General features: G+C 38.6%; 1 protein-coding gene across 1 annotated transcript in view; it reads left to right on the forward strand.

The window, feature by feature from the left end:
- Positions 1 to 20,583, forward strand: part of LOC114284963 (nuclear transcription factor Y subunit A-1) — a 49,263-nt gene that overhangs the window by 24,998 nt on the left and 3,682 nt on the right. The window contains exon 5 of the mRNA XM_028227925.2: positions 20,406 to 20,570. Within this exon, the coding sequence (XP_028083726.2) occupies positions 20,406 to 20,570 (165 nt within the window). The remainder of the gene's footprint in view (positions 1 to 20,405; positions 20,571 to 20,583) is intronic.

Here is a 20,583-nt window from a genome sequence, read left to right on the forward strand (position 1 = left end):
TTGAAATGGTCTAAACCTTGTGTTGCAAAATTTTTTCCCATACATCCTAATATCTTTCGGATTGATGACGCTCTGATTTTGCTCGATTCGAATACTTCCTGTCATATCAACCATTTTGGCTTCCATGTTCTTTCCTTGTCCTTCAAACAAAATGCCATCATGTGATTCAACGTTGCCCTTTTCTTCAATGGAATCATGACTTGTCACTGAGTGGGACATGATATATTGATTTAAATTTGACTCATATGTTGCAAGGTTAAGCAATTTAGACTCTTGTATATGACCTGAAGTATGTTGGATGTTATGCATGGGTGGGGGCTCATCATAGGACTGTATTGGTGCTAAATTAGAGAATTTTGATACTAACTTTTCAACCTCTGGCTTCAAAGGCCCTTTTGGCTTAGGACTTGTAGTTGGTGGCTTTAGTTCTTGAGTCCTTACAATTATTGTAGCATCCAATTCATTGCTTTGGACTTTAGCCTCTTTGGGAATAATAATCGGAACTTGTTGGGGTGCTTTTGAATCATGAATAAAGACCTCACCAACCTTGAAAATCTGGTCATCTTCCACCTTGGGTAGATTTTGATCTTGGTCCTCTAATTCTACCTTAGAACACAAAGAGTTGTGAGTAAAAACCTTCTTCAACCTTGATGTTGTTTGGGGTGATTTTGATTCATCAATCAAACTCTCTTTATCCTTGATAATTTGAGTGTTTATCACCTTGTCCTGAGTTGGTCAGCTCTCCAAAGCATTAAGCCGTTTACTAAAATTATCAAGTTCCACAATTTTTAAAAGAACTTGATCCCTTTGGTTCTCAAAAAAAATCCCTACGACAAAAGATCTTCCACAACGAATTGACATGTTTTATAGCTTGCTCTAATAATAGGTTCTTTTGCTCTGATACCAAACTGATGCAGGACGATTAGGGACAGCCACAACAATAGGCTTTTGGGCTGATTTTACACTGTTTAGGGTGCTATGAACAAGCTACAGGAATTGAAGAAAGAAAGATAAAGAAGAGAAAAAGATTGATCTAGGAATCACTCCTAGAATCCCTTAGGCATCACACCTAGGGTTTGATTGCGCACACAATCCATAAAGAAGCTTCAAAACTCTAAACTTTTGATAAAATATCAACTCTATTGAATTATAGTCATTACATGATTTTATATAGAATTATGAGACTTCCTAAACCAGCTATAACCAAAAAAGGAAAACTATCATAATATCTTGGACTTCTAAAATTAATTTAAGACCAAAAAAGAAATATAAATAAAACTCAATTAAATAACCTGACCAACAAGATGACCCATGGGCTCGCACAACACATAATCGGAAATTATGCAAATTACTAAAATACCCCTAAGCTTAAAATCCTAGAAAACATAAACATAATTATAAAATAAGACTAATAATACTATAAGCTTAATTATATAAGATTCCTATCAATTTTTTTTTGACATAATGCCAATGTCCAAATATCATTACTTTTTTGAATTTAGCATTCCTTGAGTTTTTTATACTCCACATCACCTAGTCTTTTTCTCCCCATCTTAATTGAGTAGCTTACCTCTCAGTCAACTTGAGAAAAGTGTTCATCAGTTCCTAACCGAGCTTCCATTCACCAATAAGAGTTGTAGTTTTTCTGTTCGAATAGTACTATCGTGAATTGTCAAAGACAGTAGACTCACCTTCGTGACTTGATTCCAACTAACAGAGAAGACTTGTGATTTGATCGCAATTAAAATCCATATCGCGACTTGATCTCACTCTTTGCTTTGCTTTCGCAACTTGAACAAGTCTCAGGGTCTCACAACGCGAATCAATTTCATCTTGTGATTTGACTTTTGCGATCTGTTTGTGGTTCCATCTGACCTGCGATCTTCTCTATGTTGTTACATACTGCGGTCACACCTGTGCTTACTTGATTCAAGATTTGTTCTTTGGTTATGAAACGCTAGATGATCGGCCTTCGCATCTTGAAGTGGTGTTAGGAGCGATGATTGGAAGTTTTTTGGTTTCGTGAACCACGAACTGAGGTTTTGAACTTCGACTTCAGATTTCTACTTGTGATCTGGTTATGAACCACACTGAGAGCTGTTAAAAGCTCTTCACTTCTTTGTTGTCAAGCTGATTAGGTGGTTGTTGTCTTGCTGATTCTATTTTGGGTATAGTACAAGGAAATTGTTGACTGTTCTTTGACTTAAGTACTTGGAACTTGGATTCAGTTGTTCCTTCTTACTATATTGTATTGGTGCTTTTGCTTATTGCAAGTTATGGCTCAAAGAGGTAGGGGAAGACGGGGTGGCTACGATAGGGCTTATGCTGCGAATTTGGGTGAAGAAATCTAGATAAATCCCTCGATTGAAAGGAACAATGACAACCAAAATCAAAGGAATGTTGAGTCAACAAATTGCTACCTTGATTGGAAGAGTGCAATGATTGCAACCTCTTTCCGAAGGTAGTAATGGTTCCAAGGATCATCAACTGATGACTCCTTCTGTACTTCGTATTAGCGTAGAGCATGTTCCCATGGATTTGAATCTAAATAGGGGAAAACCATTACAGATTTTCTACTTCCCGAATTTCATGGAAACTACATTCTAGATATATTTCTAGAGTGGTTGAACACTATTGAGAGTATTTTGGAGTATCATGATATATGTGGAAGGAAGGAAGCTGAAATTGGTGTCTCAAAGCCTTGTTTGAGCCTTAGAATGGTGGAAGCAATTGCAATCTTGTAGAAGAATAGGCAAGGAAAAATTAGAGATTGGGAGAGAATGAGAAAGAAACTCAAGGAGCACTTCTTACCTTCCAATTATGTGCAACCTTTGTTGGTTTGAGAAGCAACAAAGGATGAGCGTTCCAAGTTCCAGAATGGATCCTAAGACGTTTTTTACTTTGGACAATCATTCTATAACTATGTCCTTGAGGTTATTCGATTAGTGTTGAAAAGAATAAATCTTGTGATGATGGACATCATCATAGGCTGCTCTTTGTGAAGAGGTGGTACAACAAAGATGTAATGATGATGAAGTTTCCATCTTTGTTGAAGACAATATGGAACAAGATTGTTATCGAGAACAAGTTTGGGATCAAGATGTTCCTAACTTTGATGAAGAAATGGAACAAAGTTATGATGAAGATGCTTCTATCTTTGATGACCCACCAAGTAAAGGGGAACCAAATTATGAAGAAATTAGTGCTTGTGAATATGAAGTTGTTCTAATTTTTTTATCTCTATGACAATGATGATGATCTTTTTGGAAAGTGGGAATGGTAATGGTGATGAGAATGGTATTGGTGATGAAGGAAGCTTCACTAAAGAGATGGTTGCAACTCAATCATCAGTTCCTTTTCTAGCTTCAATCGAAGTTATGGAAAAGGATGAGTATGATCATGTAATTGGCTGTACTGACTTTATTTCCAAAAGTAATTAATGATGTATTTGAAGTTGCATCAACCATAAAAAAGATGAAGTTCCACAGGTGTTTGCTAGTATTTGTTTTTGAGAAGTACTTTTAGTGCTACCATCATTGCTAGTTAGTCAACATTTTGTTGATTTGATAACAGATCCCAATTTGGTAAGGAAACATGGTTTTTGGTGTAATTTGGATTCATGCGTGAGTTATTTATTTATTTTTTTTTTTTTATATTTTTTTATGACACCTTGTTTCCTAGAAGGCATGCCACATGGTGGCCTTTTCACAGTAGAACATGGCTTTAGTTGATGATTCAAGCCCCTTGAGTAGAACTCCCCTTTGAAAACAGCTTGTAAGGGGAGGGTGCCCAAGAGGCTAATATGCACACGGCCAAGGCCTATGTTAACTAATGTGGGATCGTAACATAACACCATGCTACTCAATTGACATCCGTGGAGGCCCATTATATCAACATTAACTCGGTGGTAGGCCTTTCCCTTATGGCGGGTTCATTCTATTATCAATATTTGACACCTTTTTAGGTCTCTTAATCTAGTCTATAGGTTACCTCCTCCGCTGGTTGAACTGCAAAGCCGCACCCATTTGATCCCATGCTTGACGTGATGGATGGCTCTAATACCAAGTGATATGAACCCCTTGGTGAGAACTCACCCTTGAAAACTAGCTTGCAAGGGGAAGGTGCCCAAGAGACTTATCTGGACATGGCCAAGGCTTATGTCAACCCATGTGAGATGGTAACAATGTTCACAAAAGAGAATTCACTTTCAAGGAAGGGTATTTGATAGGGTGATTTTTTGAATGACTTGTAACCACTTAGTCTTATTCACCGTTGCATGTCCATCGTGCTTCCATTTGTTGTTATTTTTTGATTCATTTTTGTTGATGATCCCAACTTGAGGACAAGTTGTTTTCTCTAGAAGGGGAGTTTGATGTAATAAGGTTAGTGTGGTTGTTATGTTTTAGTTTCTTAGTTGACATTTAAGCCTTGACTTGCGGATTCGGCAAGGGCAAACATGTATTATTTGCAAATTAAATATCGAAAAGGTGTATGATAATGTGAATTGAAAGTTTTTATTGTATGCCTTGGAGAGGATGGGTTTGGGGGTTTCATGGAGGATATGGATTCAGTTCCATATTTCTACAGTTCGAATGTCGGTTTTGGTGAATGGTACACTAGCAGGTTTTTTTCCGACTCATAGGGGTTTGCGGCAGGGAGATCTATTATCCCTTGTGTTGTTCATTTTGGTTATAGAGGCTTTGGGTCGTTTTTTATCCAATGTGGTTTAGGAGGGTTTGTAGGTAGGATTTGAGGTGAATATGACGCAGACTTCCAGTTTGGTGGTGTCTCACTTGTTTTATGCTAATGATGCTCTTATTTTTTGTGGGGCAGATGCTGGCCAAATTGGTTACTTGCGATGTGTGTTATTGTGCTTTGAGGCAATGTCGAGGCTTCAGGTGAACTTAGGGAAGTCGGAGATGATTCCGGTGGGAGAGGTGGTGCGTTTACCGGTTTTTGCAGCTATCTTGGGGTGTAAGGTGGCAGCCTTACCTATATCTTTCTTGGGCTTACCAATGGGAGCTTCTTTTAGTGTGGGATGTGGTGGTAAAACAAGTGCAACGGCCGTTGGCGGTTGGAAGTGTTAGTAACTATCAAAAAGGGGGAGAATTATGTTGATTAAGAGTGTCTTTTGACTATTCCGACCTATTTCATGTCGGTTCATGTGATCCCTATGTCAGTTGCGAAACAACTGGAGAAATTGCAGTGCGATTTTTTATGGGGTGGGGGGGACGAGGCTTTTCATTATCATTTAGTAGCTTGGGATCGGATTTGTGTTCCTAAGACTATGGGGGGTTGGGGATTCGGAGTTTAGTGTTGTTTAATTTGGCTCTTTTAGGGAAGTGACAGTGGCGGTTTGTAAAGAAGGTGGTGGTGGCTAAGTATGATTTGGGGTGGGGGGAGTGGAGTACAGGGGAGGTGAGGCAGACGCATGGGCGGAGTTTGTGGAAGGGAATTTGGTTAGGCTGGGAGGAGTTTTGGAAGAGAGTTTGCTTCTGGGTAGGGATGGGGATTAGGTTAGGTCCTAGAAGGATAGGTGGTGTGGTGTGGTGAGGCGTCTTCAGAGTTGTTCCCTTTGATATTTTGCATTGTTATTGATCGGGAGGCAACGGTGGCATCTTATGCGCATGTGCAAGGGCAGGTGGTTTGGAATGTTGGGTTACGCCGTGAGGTGCAAGATTGGGAATTGGGTCAATTGGTGGACTTGGTGGGATTCTTGTATGGGTTACGGTTTAGGGGGGGAAGGGGAGGATACATTGGTGTGGGATTGCCCGAAGTCCGAAGGAATGTTCTCGGTGGCCTCTTTCTATCATATGCTTGTGGGTGGGGATGCTCCATTCCCGTGGAAGTGTGTTTGAGTGGTGGGATGTCTGTCCAAAGTTGCTTTCTTTGTGTAGACAATGGCTTTAGGGCATATTTTGACTATCGACAATTTGATTCGTCAGCATCACATTTTAGTTAATAAGTGTTGTATGTCTTGCGAGGATGCGGAGATGGTGGATCAGTTGTTTATTCATTGCCTTGTTGCTTCATTGTTTTGGGTGTCCATTATGGCTATTTTTTGTTTGGTTTGGTTTAGCCTGGGTTTATCCGGGTTCGATGGTGGAGGTGTTACGTAATTGGGCTGGGGGTAGGGTTGGGAAAAGTCGTCGAAGGCATGGCCACTTGCTGGACATTGTTTGATGTGGCTGATTTGGTTGGAGCAGAATAGGCGCATCTTTTAGAGTGTGTCTCGTTTGGTTCCGTGGTTGGAGAGATGATTGCTTACTGTGCTTCATAATTGAGTTATGATATTAGTAGATCCGGATGTGCTGGCTTTTGTAGATTTTGTAGAGGATTTGATTAGTTAGTTGTTGGGCTTTGTTTTGTTAGTTGTTTCAATTCTTGTTTGCTAGCTTAAGGCTAGTTTTTGTATTCTTTCCATCATCTTGATGCTTTTTCAATAAAAGTCTCTTGGTTATCAAAAAAATAAATAAAAATAAATATGTGGTTATGCTAGTTTTATGATATTTTGACAATGTATTTTGGAGCTTAGAGCTCTTGTATCCATAATTGAGATTTTTTCTCTCTAATGAAATCTATCTCCCAGATTGCTAAGCGCAGTTGCTCTTAGATTTGAGCTTTTGCACTTCCTCGGTTCTTATTATGCCTTCCTTAAAAACACATTCAAGAAAGTTCCAAGGCATCAGCCACATTACACCTAGAAACTTGGCGGTATTTTTTGAAAGCCCAGTTTTAAGCAATGTATAATCACTAAATTGTGGTCTAGTGGGGCAATAAATATTAAAACTTTTAGCGAAACTGCAACTGGTTCTGTCACTCAATGAATTCCTGGTCAATGGATATGAGAAATTTAATTTAGAAGTTCATTGATCATGGTAAAATTTTACTGGTTAGCAGCATGGACTCAACAGTTAGAATCTCTCTCTCCAATCAAACGGGTCAAGTTTGAGCCTCTGTCTTTGTTTCCTTTTGCACTGAGCCACTGACAGCTTGAAGCACTCAATGCTTCAAGTTGATTGTGCTTACAAGCATGGAGGTTTGTATACAGAATGGAAATGATGGTTGGTTTAGACGAAAAAATGTTTGCTCATGAATAGGCCCTGTGCCACTCATAAATTGGCTTGTTCAAGTTATCTAGGATCAATCTGAATCTTCAAGGTTGTTTGCTTAATAAATCAAGTTCGATCAACACAAGAATCTGGACCCCTCAAGGAGATACTGTCAATGGATTATCTAAGAAGTTGATATGCATAATAATATATGTAAGGTATGATCGATGATGAATTAAATTCATCTTTCTTATTTTGCTATTGTTTTTTGGCATTGATAATGTCATGACATTTTGATTTTGACCCAAGTATGATGACATATGATTGATCACGGTAATGAACAAACTTAGTTTCAGTTTACAGCTAGCTTGAGTCTCAGCAGACAGTCTGTGAACCAAGCATGAATAAGGCTGGATCAGGATCGGTGGTAAAGCTTAAGTATCCTCTAAAATTTAGAGAAAACTATGTTTGAATGGTTTCAGACTTGAATGTCTACCATTTTACACCCTTGAATATTTCCTGTTTTCCCTGTTTTCTTTCCCTTGTCTAATATAATTTTTGGAGAATCTCAAGAGAGCCATAGTTGGAGTAATCTATAGTACTGCATGTTGCGCTCTTTCTAGGAAAAAATTGTGTATTGATTTTGACTCTATCTTTATTGTCCTATGTCATAATTATCACTTGGATGTTGAAATAAATAGTGTGAAATTTTTTGATATTTTATCATATTAATTTTTTATTAAGAAGCACGGATATGGAGTCGAACACGGACACAAGCCATGGATACGAATATGGATATGGACACAGATATGGAACACAATAATGTGTTTGGTTTCAGTTTTCTAAATTCAGTTTTCTGGAAATTGAGTTTTTTATTTTTCGTGTTTTTTTGTTTTTAGGGAATATTTTTAAAATTTTAAGCAATTTTTTTACTTTTTTTGATGCATTTTATTTAGATATATCTAAATAGTAAAATATTTGTGAAAAAATATTTTAAATAATTAATAAATACACAAAAATATGAAAAATTTACTGAATTTTCGTATTTTTTATTTTTTATTTTTTTGTATTTTTGGTATTAGTGAATTTTTTAAAGATTTTTTTGACAAATATTATACTTTTTAAGTGTATTTATGTTAGGTGTCTAAAAATTTCAAAAATTGCTTAAAAATATTTAAAAAATTCAGTGAAAAAAAAAAAGTACAGAAAACGAAAAAGTAAAATTTTCTAAAAAGTGAATTCTGAAAACTGAAACCAAATAGAGTTACATTTTTATTTGTTATGCGTAGGAATCTGACAAATGCTAGCAAATGCCCCTGGAGTACTAATTAATATTGTGATTAAGGTAAAACTTGTGATGTAGAACGGCTAGTAAGAAATCCATTCCAACTATTTGATTGATCTCAAAACCAGAATAAATGGAGAATTGATCCAAAAGAGAAGATCAAAAAGTTTAGAGAAGAATAAGAAGAGAGAAGAATACAAGGTCAAGACCCTAATCTCACAAAAAAGGCCACAGCCTTGTACTCAAATATCAATATTCAAAACTATCTAAAACTATTACATAAAAGTCATATATATAGGCTTTGTAAGAAACCATAATTAACTTACCAAAAATAGAATAGTACTATAATAAAACTCTAAATTAATATAATACTTATAAATAAATAAAATTACAAAAGCTTTTATTTTTCTTTATCCAACTCCTGTCCGTTCCCCGTCAACGTTTTCGAAAAAACGTCAAGTTTTAGAAGTTTTATAAAATCTGTGAAAAGAGCTTTGAAATGAGTGAGTAGGTTGTAATCTTTTCATTTTTTGTCTTTTCTTATGCCTTGGGGCACTTCTTAGCAAGAATCTATCAATGTTAAATCCACAAACAACCAAACATAATGAAAAACTGACACAAATTTAAATTTTAAAAAAAAAAAACAACACAATTTATAAGTTAAAACTTTATTCTATCTAAGAAATATTATTTTATCAATCATTAAAAAATTAAAAAATGTTACGGTACATGTAAGGTACTACGTTCACAGCATGTTGGACACAGCTACATAACTAAGTTGGAATGTTCGTGCTTCATATAATTTTTTTCTAAAACTATAAGTTCCATCTAATTGAATTGACAATAAAAGTGAATAATTTGAAAATAAAAGCATTTGAACTTGGTATTAATGTTATGAATACTGTACTGGTTAGTGTACCGTGTTTGTCATCGATATGTTACATCTATAGGTTTAGGGTTTAGGGTTTAGGGTTTAGGGTACTGTTTTTGGATTTATCACCGAAAATATTATATATTCATTATTTTTTTCAGATTTATAAAAATCTTTAGAAACATTCCTAAATGTCTAACTTATTATTAATATGATTACCATTTTTTACGAAAATACCACTTTCTCATATAAAAACATATCATGAGTGGTATTTAATTAATAGATTAGCATATTTGATAATACATATTTCACAGCATAGTTATCAATACTAGTATAATGTATTTTGGCATACCTTTTCAAATATAATTTTGTTTTTTTAATATATTCTACATATTCTACTCATAAAATTTAATATTCTTCATAACTTAGATAAAATTATTCTTAATAAGGATTGTTTCATTACTTATTACTTTCTTCCTCATCAAAACTTAAGCTGCTACTTGCTAGTGCATAATGCATCTCATTGAAAATCCATTAGTGAATTTTGAATTTTTTTTTTTTTTAATGCAAAATGTCGATAATGATTTGATGTACTCTTCAAAGTATCCCACAAATTAAAAAATGCCTATCAAAAGGGGATAGAGAGAGTTGGTCTGATAAAAGGAGGCACAAAAGGACAAAGGCAACAGCATTGGTGAATAGCTTCAGTAGTGACTTTATGAATTCTTGTATTAGGAATATAAGAATAGGCCTCCATGGCACATTAATTACAAAAATAGTCTAAAGAACATTTTCATGGTACAATGGGATGAAACGGAAAAGGCAACGGAACGATGAAGGTTGGAGGGAAATTGCTGGAAAATTAAACGAAAAGAAAAGAGGAATGACATGAATGATGTATTGTTTTATCGTGGGAATGTTATATTTCGGGCTATTGCTGGCTGGCACAAAACAATATTAATAACATCACTTGGAATGCTTTTGCTTGTAGTAAAGTATTGGCCAGATCACAAAATGTAGTAAAGTATTGGCCAGATCACAAAAATATTCTGATGATCCCTTCCTACTCTTTTCTTTTTTTTTTTTTTCTTTTTTTTTTTTTAAAGTTTAAAACCTGTGTTTTGCTGCAAACTTTTCTTTGAATAAAGTGGTTCTTAGGCAAAGAATCTTCCCTTATTTTCACTTTTTTTTATGACCTTGTTTTAGTTCACCTTTATTTGGAGCCATTTTCTTGTAACCTGGTGAAAACCTTATTGATCAGTAAACCATTGATCTAAGGTAACCTTCTAGGACAATGATTTTTCCCTTTCTTGCCCTTCTCTTTTTTTTTTTTTGATAAATAACCACACTTTATTAAAAGGCATCAAGATGATGCAAAGAATACAACAATGGAAGCCATAGAGGCTCAATGGACTAACAAATCAAATCCTCCACAAAATCTACAAAAGCCAAAACATTAGGATCAAATGAACTTGTCACCCAACTATGTAAAACCGTAAGAAGCCGTCTTTCCAACCAAGGGACTGAATGAGACACCCCTTGAAAAATACGCCTATTCTGCTCCAACCAAACCAACCATAAAATACAATGAGAAACAAGCATCCATGCCTTCCGACGTCTCCTCCCAACTCGACCCCCTACCCAGCTTCGCATGACTGCCTTAACCGAATCCGACTTCACCCACGCCAATCCAAAAGTCACAACAACTAGCATCCAAAGTCGAGAAGTAATCGGGCAATGAACAAGCAAATGATCCACCGAATCCGCATCACCACAACACAAGCAACATCAATTAACCAAAATGTGGCCACGACGAATTAAATTATCCATAGTCAAGATGCGCCCTAACATGGCCATCCACACAAAAAAGGCCACCTTAGATGGCGTACCCGAGACCCAAACACACTTCCAAGGGAAAGCAACCGCCTTCTCATGATCAAGCACACCATAATAAGAAGATACAGAAAATGTCCCCTTCGCCCCAGGACATTCCCATGCTAAAGAATCCTGCCCAACCTCTCCCACTCGCAACTTATATAAAAAACCCAACAGCTCCACCAACTAATCTTGCTCCCAATCCTGTACATCACGGCGTAGGCGCACATTCCAAACAATCGAAACCCCTTGGTTAAACCGCACAACACCCACCATCACCTCAGTGTCATCGACAATACCAAAAATCAAGGGGAACCGCAATTCTAAAGGGAGGTCACCACATCACCTATCCCGCCAAAACTGAACTCTATCCCCCACCCCTACCTTTAGCTTCACCCTCTTCCAAAACTCCTTCGACCCCAGCCAAATCCCTTTCCATAGACCATGGCCATGAGATTGCCCCACCCGCCCTTAACACCACCCTCCTCTCCCTACACCAAACTTCGATACCACCACCCTTCTCCAAAGACGATCCTACTCCTCCACAAAACGCCACAACTACTTCCCTAACAGGGCCACATTGAACAAGACCAACCTTTGAATCCCCAAACCCCCATTCACCTTGGGATGACAAATCCAATCCTAGTCCACCAAGTGATAATGAAAACCCTCCCCCTCACTTCCCCACAAGAAATCCCTCTACAACTTCTCAATCCGTTTTGCTACTGACACCGGAATCACATGGACGGACATAAAGTAAGTCAGAATGCTAGATAGAACACTCTTAATCAACGTCAGTCTACCTCCTTTCGATAAATATTGTCGTTTCTATCCTGCCAACCGCCGTTGCACACATTTCACCACCTCATCCCACACCTCCTTAGCCTTAAAAGATGCCCCCAGAGGTATCCCAAATATGAAACTGGCAAAGTTGCCACCTTGCACCCTAGAATAGCTGCCAACACCGGAATCCTTGCCACTTCCCCCACTGGAATCAATTCTGACGTTGCTAGGTTCCCCCGAAGGCCTAAAACTGCCTCAAAGCACAACAACACACATCTCAAGTAACCAATCTGATCAACATTCGCATCACAAAAAATGAGCGCGTCATCCACATAGAACAAATGGGAAACCGTCAAAACTGCTGGATCCACCCCCACCTCAAACCCCTGCAACAAATCTCCCTCCACCGCTCTAGACAACAAACGCCCCAACACTTCCATTACCAAGATGAACAATAAAGGAGATAAAGGATCACCTTGTTGTAGCCCTCTATAAGTAGGAAAGAATCCTGCTGGAGACCCATTAACAAGTACCGACAGCTATACCGTAGAAATACATAATTGAATCCACCGCCTCCATCTATCCCCAAAACCTAGTCTTTCTAACATATATAATAAAAACTTCCAATTAACATTATCGTAAGCCTTCTCAATATCAAGTTTGCAAATAAGCCTCTCCTGCCCTTATCGAATTTTGGAATCCACACATTCATTTGCCACTAGGACTGCATTCAGAATTTGCAAACCACCCAAGAAAGCATTCTGAGACTCGGAAACCACCCTTCCAACACACCTCGTAACCGATTTGCCAACACTTTTACCGAAAGCTTATACACACTACCCAAAAGACTAATAGGTCGGAAGTCCCGAATATCCTCTGACCCACCCTTATTTGGAATCAAAGCAATAAACGTGGCATTAAGGCTACGCTCAAACTCCCTTGTCTGATGAAACTACTCAAACATAGTTATCAAATCAGCCTTCACCACTTCCCAACATTGCTAAAAAAAGCTATGGAAAAACCATCTGGTCCCAGTGCCTTATCACCAGGTATACTCCGCAAAGCCTCAAACACCTCATCTTCTGCAAACGGCCATCCTAATAGACAACTGTCCGCTTTTGAAATAACATCGAAAATAACTGCGTCTAGACCTGGCCTCCACACCTTCCCCTCATCCCGAAATAAGTGCTCATAGAATCCTACAATACTTGCCCTAATCTCTTCTGAATATGACAGCTCCACCCCATTTACTTGCATTCTTCCTATTTGATTCACCCTCCGATGGGCATTTGCTATACGATGAAAGAACTTTGTATTTCGATCCCCATCCTTCAACCACAAACATATAGATTTCTGCCAAAAGCTAACCTCCTCCATATGGGCAACCTAGCCAAACTCCTTTCGGGCCCCATCTCGGTGAACTAGATCCGCCACAGACAATACCCCCACGGTCTCTATCTCATCCAACTCTTGCAACACAACTAGCACGTTTGCCTTCTGAACCTCCAAGCACCCAAACACTTCCCTATTCTATCGCTTCAGATCGGATTTAAGAAGTTTTAATTTTTGAGCCAGGCGGCAGCTTGGCAAGCCTGAGGCAACATAACTTTCCCACCAACCCTTCACCCGCTCCATGAAACCCTCAGACAACAACCACATGTTCTCAAACTAAAACGGCGTCAGTCCACTCCTGATTCCCTAACTATCCAATAAGACTAGCCAATGATCTAAGACTGGACGCTGCAAACGTATTTGAGTCACTTGTGAAAAATGCTCCTCCCACTCCCCGGTTACCAAAAATCTATCGAGTCGAGACAGCACTCCACCCCCAGACCATGTAAAGTCACCACCTTGCATCGGCAAATCCACTAACTCCACCTCATCAATGAACGAAGAGAAAGCCTGCATAGAACCTGTTACTGAGCTTGCCCTCCTTTTCTCCTGCACACCATGGGACCCCCTACCGAAAGGCAATGCACTGTAGTTCCTCCCAAAAGCTAAGCCGCTCCCCTCCACGTACCGGGCCATAAACCCCTGTAAAGGCCTATCAAAAATCATCCTCGACACATTGAAATAGGCAAGAGATTGAAAAGGCCCCCACCTCTTCCTCTCCCTTTACCACCACCCTCCTATCCTAACAAAGAAGAACTCCCTCGGCCACCCCTTGAGCGGGTAAAAAAGTCTAATCCACAAACCGGCCACCCCACAACTCCCTAACTATCTCTCCCTCCATGCACTTCATCTTGGTTTCCTGTAGGCATACCACATTCGCTCTGGCATTTTTTAACACAGATTTCACCAGCACCTTTTTTCCCTATCATTTAATCCTCGCACATTCCAAGTCATATTTTTAACCGCATTGCAACAGCAGTTGATTTCTACGACCCTTTCTAGCACCCTGCCCATCCCCATCCGTACTCCGATCATAATTTATAGAACACTCCAATTTTCGTAATTCCCTAACACTCTTCCCATTATGTTTCACAAACTTCACCACTTGCTGACTCGGAGCATCCTCCCTCCATGACCCCTCAATTGCAAAAAATAGTTTGAGTGCCTCATTCTCATGACCTTCAAAAGAAACCCCCAGAAATTGACTGACCTCATTAATGCGAGAAAGGACCCATTTCGATATCTCCTTTGAGCTCGGATTCTCATCTACCTGAAAGTCCACTTCTGTTTCATAATTGTCCTCATTCACAACAGTTCCCACATCTTCCTCATCACACACCACTTCAAGTCAGACCTCCAACGCCAGCTTGTTTGCCATGTTTGCCCAGCAAGCTTCTTCCTCACTCCCCATTGCCTCTTGCCTGTCCCGACAGCCCAACTCCTCCTGGATCTACTCCTCCACCACAAGACCAACACGGTGCGACTAAGAATCAGCATCAACAGATCTAGGCCATTGTTGTGGACCCACTGACCGATCACTGGCACCCCCCTCTTGAGCTCGCACATCCTCCGACGAAGCACCCATGCCACTGTTAGTCTGACGAGGCTCAAACCCATCGCGTAGTGATGTAAAAACCCAATTGAGCTCTATGTTGGATTGACTAGGCACGGGTTGGGCTAAAACACTCCCCCCTGGACTTAAACCACACCCTTGGTGGCCCACATTGAACTCCGCACGATCCAGGCCCATGTATTGATTCTTATTTTCTGTGGCCCACCTTTGCTTGCCCATTGAAACACCCATAACCCTTTGGGCCTTGTCAAGGCCCATCTGTCTCCCTTTAAAAGCCCTTTTTTAGCCCACTTCATTCCCAATTTGGGTTTGGTGAATAAACCGAACCCAATGGCCCATAGAATCAATATGTCTCCCAAATCTTTGTAGGTATTCCTTTACCCCCACAATCTTCGCGATTCTTCGATCTAGTTGTCGTGAATCTTGCCCTTCTTTTCCCAGTCCAGGGTTAGCACCCTCCACGACTAACGGCGCTGTAGGTTCCACCATTGGCCATACCAGTGTTTTAAAAAGCTCTAGGCACATCGAGGCGCCAATGTCACCTGAAGCCTAAGCATTGAGGCGGGAGGCGAGGCGCGCCTCACCAAAGCGAGGCACAAGTTATAGAAGTTAAGCAAAATATTAATATAGCACAATTTTCAATATAAGCAAATATAATATGTATATTGTTAATTTTTTTAATAAGAGGAGAAGAAAAAAAACAATTAATTTTTTTAATATATATATTATTTTATTTATTTATTATATTTTTTAAATAATGCGTTTCAATTAATTTTTTTATTTTATTTTACATGCGTTTATTTTTTTTATTACTATGTATAAGTATATATTATATTTTATATATTATCTATAAGTATATTATATATTATATATATTATATAATAGGTGTTATAGGTATTATATAATATTATATATATATAAATCAAGAAGATAAAGAGAGAGACAGAAGCGAGAGAGAGAGAGATAGAGAGAGACAGAGAGAGATTGCGATTGCGATCGCGATCGCAAGAGAGAGTGAGAGAGAGCGATCGTGAGCAAACCAGAAGAGAAGAATGAAGCAAAAAAAAAAAAAAAACCAGAGTAGAACAGAGGCAGAGAAGAGAACTAGAGAAGAGAGAGAAAAGAAGAAGAGAAGAGAAGAACAGTCGAACCAGAAGAGAAGACTGAAGCCAAAAAAAAAAAAAAGAGTAGAACAGAAGAAGAGAAGAGAGAGAAGAGAAGAGAACATGCGTATATTGGCGTGTCGTGTACTCTTTGCGACTTCGCGTCTTCTTCTTCTTCTCCACTAGGGCTTTTTTTAATGTTTTTGCTCTTTTGACCCACGTTTGGATCATTTTATAATGTAAATGAGATGTCATCCCATGTGGGTGTCTACACAGAAAACAAATGGACTGTTAGAGTGGAAGAAATGCGAAGTGCATGAAGCGCACATCTCGAGCTTCATTATAAAGTGCGCTCCACATCGCCTTGTCTGCGCCTTTTCTATGTCACCTCGCCTTGCCATACATGAGGCGCAGAGCTGCGCCTCGCCTCGCCTCGCCTTGAGCTTAGGCGCGAGCCTAGGCACGCTTTTTAAGACACTGGGCCCTACCTCCACGCATACCGGTAATGAGTACTTCCACGATCCTCACTGGATAGAGACAATCGATGGTGTATTCTCCGAGCCCCTCACACACAGGCAAAGAGAACCCAAATCCGCCGAAGACTCGTCAGACTCCATGAAGCCGTCACACTGGTCGCCAAGCACACGGTAAACCTTCTCTCCACGAAGATGGAGCGGCAAGCCCATCACTCGAATCCATACCATCTTCTCTCGCATTGACGTCTTCCCCGAAGCGCAAAGGGTCAGAGGTGTCCACCATTCCAACACCAAATCACAACCATCAATGGTCCATCGCCGACAGATTAGAGCCTCTGCCTCACGTCTAGTAGGCAAAATAAACAGAAAAGCCTGATCTCCAAGCGATCGCACCTCCACCTGCCCTGAAGCCTTCCACCATCGACTGACCCAGTCTGACATAGCCGCAAAGCTCATTCCTTTGCCACCCATCTCCCTTAGTTAGCCTACCAGCGATCTATCCAGTATTCGAAATCACTCTACTTCCACCGTCGTGTTAACCGCCTTGACCCCTCCAGACGCGCAGTGATTTGCCACTACCACTGGCCTAGATGGCGGCGCCTTCCCCTACCTTCCACCATGTCGCCTCACCCAACCATTCCCTAATCCAGAACCATCAATAACCAGAGCCACATCTCCCCACGCATCTCCGAAGGCTGACATCGGAATGAAAATCTGTTCCCTTTGCTTCCCCACCATCACCACTATTTGGAACGAAGAACCACCCTCTTCCTCTCCTCCTCAAACCCAAACTGCAACGCTACGGCTACCTCCACTAAGTCATCCCAAAAATCTGAGGGTTCCTGGGTCTGACGAGGCCGTCTGCATTTTTGCTACAATCCAATGAGCTTCATAGCCAACAAGCACTACAACCTTTCTGAGCCCCTGACCCCTCTCCACAATCGATATGCTTCGACGGCCAATCGCATCCACTGACGACTCCTCTAGTTCAAATGACCGACCGCCAAGAAAAAGAATTCACCGGCGTGGTCCATCCTCTTTCATCACAGGTAATATTATTCTCTGCTAAAATCTCCTTTTCTTGCCCTATTTTAGATGTTAGTTTCTTCAAAGTTAAGATAAAGGAGTCTCACTTCTTATATTTTTGGTGATGAAGATGTACAAGGTCAAAGCCTTTGTCTATTTATTTGAAGAAATATGAACACAAACTGTTGGATCTAATCTGGGACTTCACGGATCTCTCTATTGTGGGCAACTATATTTCTGCAAATGAGATAGCACACCCCCATCGGCATAATCCCCGAGGTTGCATATAGATTTATAGATTTGGAATGACGGGGATTTGGGCTTCACATTATTAATGCTTAAAGGGCTGGATTGTTGAGGTTGTGTTGGGAGAGTTGAGGGAAAGGATAGACTGACAGTAGGAGAAACATATCAAGTATAATACTTGTGCCACTAGAATCCTTAGCGGGATTGATTTCAAAAAACTTCATGATCTGTCTAAATCCGTTCATGGAGCTTGTTGAAATACGAAGCTATCATCCTTCAATTTTCAAGTGCAGATGTGTTCAAATTGAATCCATTGACCCAAAAGCAACCTAAAATTGTTGATGCCTTTCCTTTTCTGTTTGGGGTGTGTCACAAGATTTTAAAAAGCGACCGCAACCGTTACGTAACGGTTATGGTAGTTACCGCCACCCGTTACAACTGTTTTTGTAGTGTGATTGAGATTCACAGGTATGTCGGCCGTAGCGACTGCCGTAGCGGTCGTAACGGTGCTGTAATGGCCTGTTACGCACCGTTATGTTATGGTTCCAAATTGCTTCTTTTGAAAAAAACACATAAAAAAAAAGCTGAAAATGGGAGAAGAGGGAAGATAAAGAGAGAAGATGGAGGAGCAAGAAATAGAGAGAGAGAAGATAGAGGAGCAAGAGATAGAGAGAGAGAAGAGGGAAGATGAAGAACATGTTATTAATTTGTTAAAGCTGTAAGACCTATACTATTCTATTCAGCTGTTATCACTCAACCGTTTTGTTTGTGTGTGTCTATCTATATATTGTTTGAAAATAATAATAATAATAATAATAATAATAATAATAATAATAATAATTGTGGTCATTATCTATTTGGCTTGGTTAAAATATGTATATATATATATATATTTAAACTCTTATTTATTCTCTTACTTTTGTCATTGTTTATCTTAAAATAAAATGTAAAAAACTCAGTTTATAGTGGTTTAAAAATATGAAGGGTGAATTACACTAACGGTTCTTGTAGTTTGGAGCTTGTGTCATTTTGGTCCTTAACTTTTCAATTGTGACACATTTGATCCTGAATTTTGAATCTTGTTCCAAATAAGGACAATTGAAGATACTATTGGATTTTTCAAGGGAAAAATCGTTAATTTGATAAAATATAAATTAATTTGACAAAAATAAATGTTAAAAAATTATTTTTGAATTTTTAAAAATTATTTCTACCTACTAAAGATAAAATTTTATAAAATTGATAAATCATTTAGACATTTATTTATTTATTTTTACCAAATTAATTTTTATTTTGTATTTGGATGATGATCATGTAAAATTAATTTTTAAAAATTAATCATGTAATTTTTATCACTTTTACATAATTTTATTTTTGGTGGATAGAAATAATTTTTAAAAATTTTAAAATATTTTTTTGACATTTATTTTTGTCAAATTAGTTTATATTTTATCAAATTGACAATTTTGCCCTTGAAATTAAGTAATGGTATGTTAATTATCCTTATTTGGAACAAGATTCAAAATTCAGAATCAAATGTGTCACAAGTGAAAAGTCAGGGACTAAAGTGACACAAGTCCCAAACTATAGGGACTATTAGTGTAATTTGCCCAAATATGAAATATATTGGATCATACTTAAAAATTTACAAAAATTAATCAATATCTATTTTAAACCCAATAAATATGATCATGGAAAAAAAAGTATACGTATCGGTAAGTTTTTTTCAAATTGTGCGAAAAATAAAAAAATTCACAGTTCCGGTTACCGCAACCGTTATGCTACGACCTTTACACCCCGCAACCGCAACTGCGCCACCGCCATCATTATGGCGACCGCAATCGCTTTTCAGAACTTTGTGTGTGTGTGTTTCTGGGATATGCATCTTAGTACTGCCGCTGATATGTGCATCAGAAAACGAAAAAAGTTAGTTGAATCAATATTTGTGGGTCTTCCAAAGGATTCCTTTCAGAATCCATTCTCTTTGGAAATTAGATTGAGCATTTCCCTTTTGGACCACATGCATCTTGTTTGTTTCAATGGTTAACACAGTGTGTGCGGACCATCAAGTTAAATTCTCTACATGATGTTTTCCTTCAAAAAACTGGATCTAGTATGGACTAACAGATTCAACGATGAAACACATTTCAGCACCTTGTGGTTGGGGGCACAATGGCAATGGAATTATCTTGAGTTGCGGCAGGAAACACATCTTGCATTGAATACTTAGGCGGTTATAAATCTGAATGGCTAGTGGGTAGTACATGCGTCTATCAAGCACGAACACCTCACCGGAGGTAACGTACAAGTCTCTGACACGTGTCAGACACGAACACACACTGGGCACGCTTCGGACACGTGTTGGACACGTTGGGGACCATTTTTTTTTTTTTTTGTAAATAAAATTTTTAATTTTTTTTACTAAAATAGCAAACCTAAAGTTGATAAATTTGATAAAATTAAATATTTGACATAAAATAAATATTGAATATTTAAAACTATGAAATATAAGAAATGTATAAAATTATATGTTTCGCACGTGTTCCCAATGTATTGTGTTTTATATTTTTTTGAAAATTTGCATGTACATGTTTCTTAGCATGCTGTTATTATCAAATTGCATGTTGATGTATCCTTAATTCTTTTTCAGCGTACAGTATATTTCTTCTTGTCATTGCATTAAACTTCTGATTTATTGTCTAACAAATAATTGCAATGGGTAGGTGCCTCCTCATTTACTTGATATGCATCATGCTAGAATGCCTTTGCCCCTTGAAATGGTAGAAGAGCCTGTTTATGTGAATGCAAAGCAATACCATGGGATTTTGAGGCGAAGGGAGTCACGTGCTAAAGCAGAGCTTGCAAGGAAGCTAATTAAAGTTCGAAAGGTCAACTTTTCAA

Source organism: Camellia sinensis, chromosome 14, assembly GCF_055761805.1.
Source record: "Camellia sinensis isolate YWXY chromosome 14, ASM5576180v1, whole genome shotgun sequence".
Classification (NCBI taxonomy): Eukaryota; Viridiplantae; Streptophyta; class Magnoliopsida; order Ericales; family Theaceae; genus Camellia; species Camellia sinensis.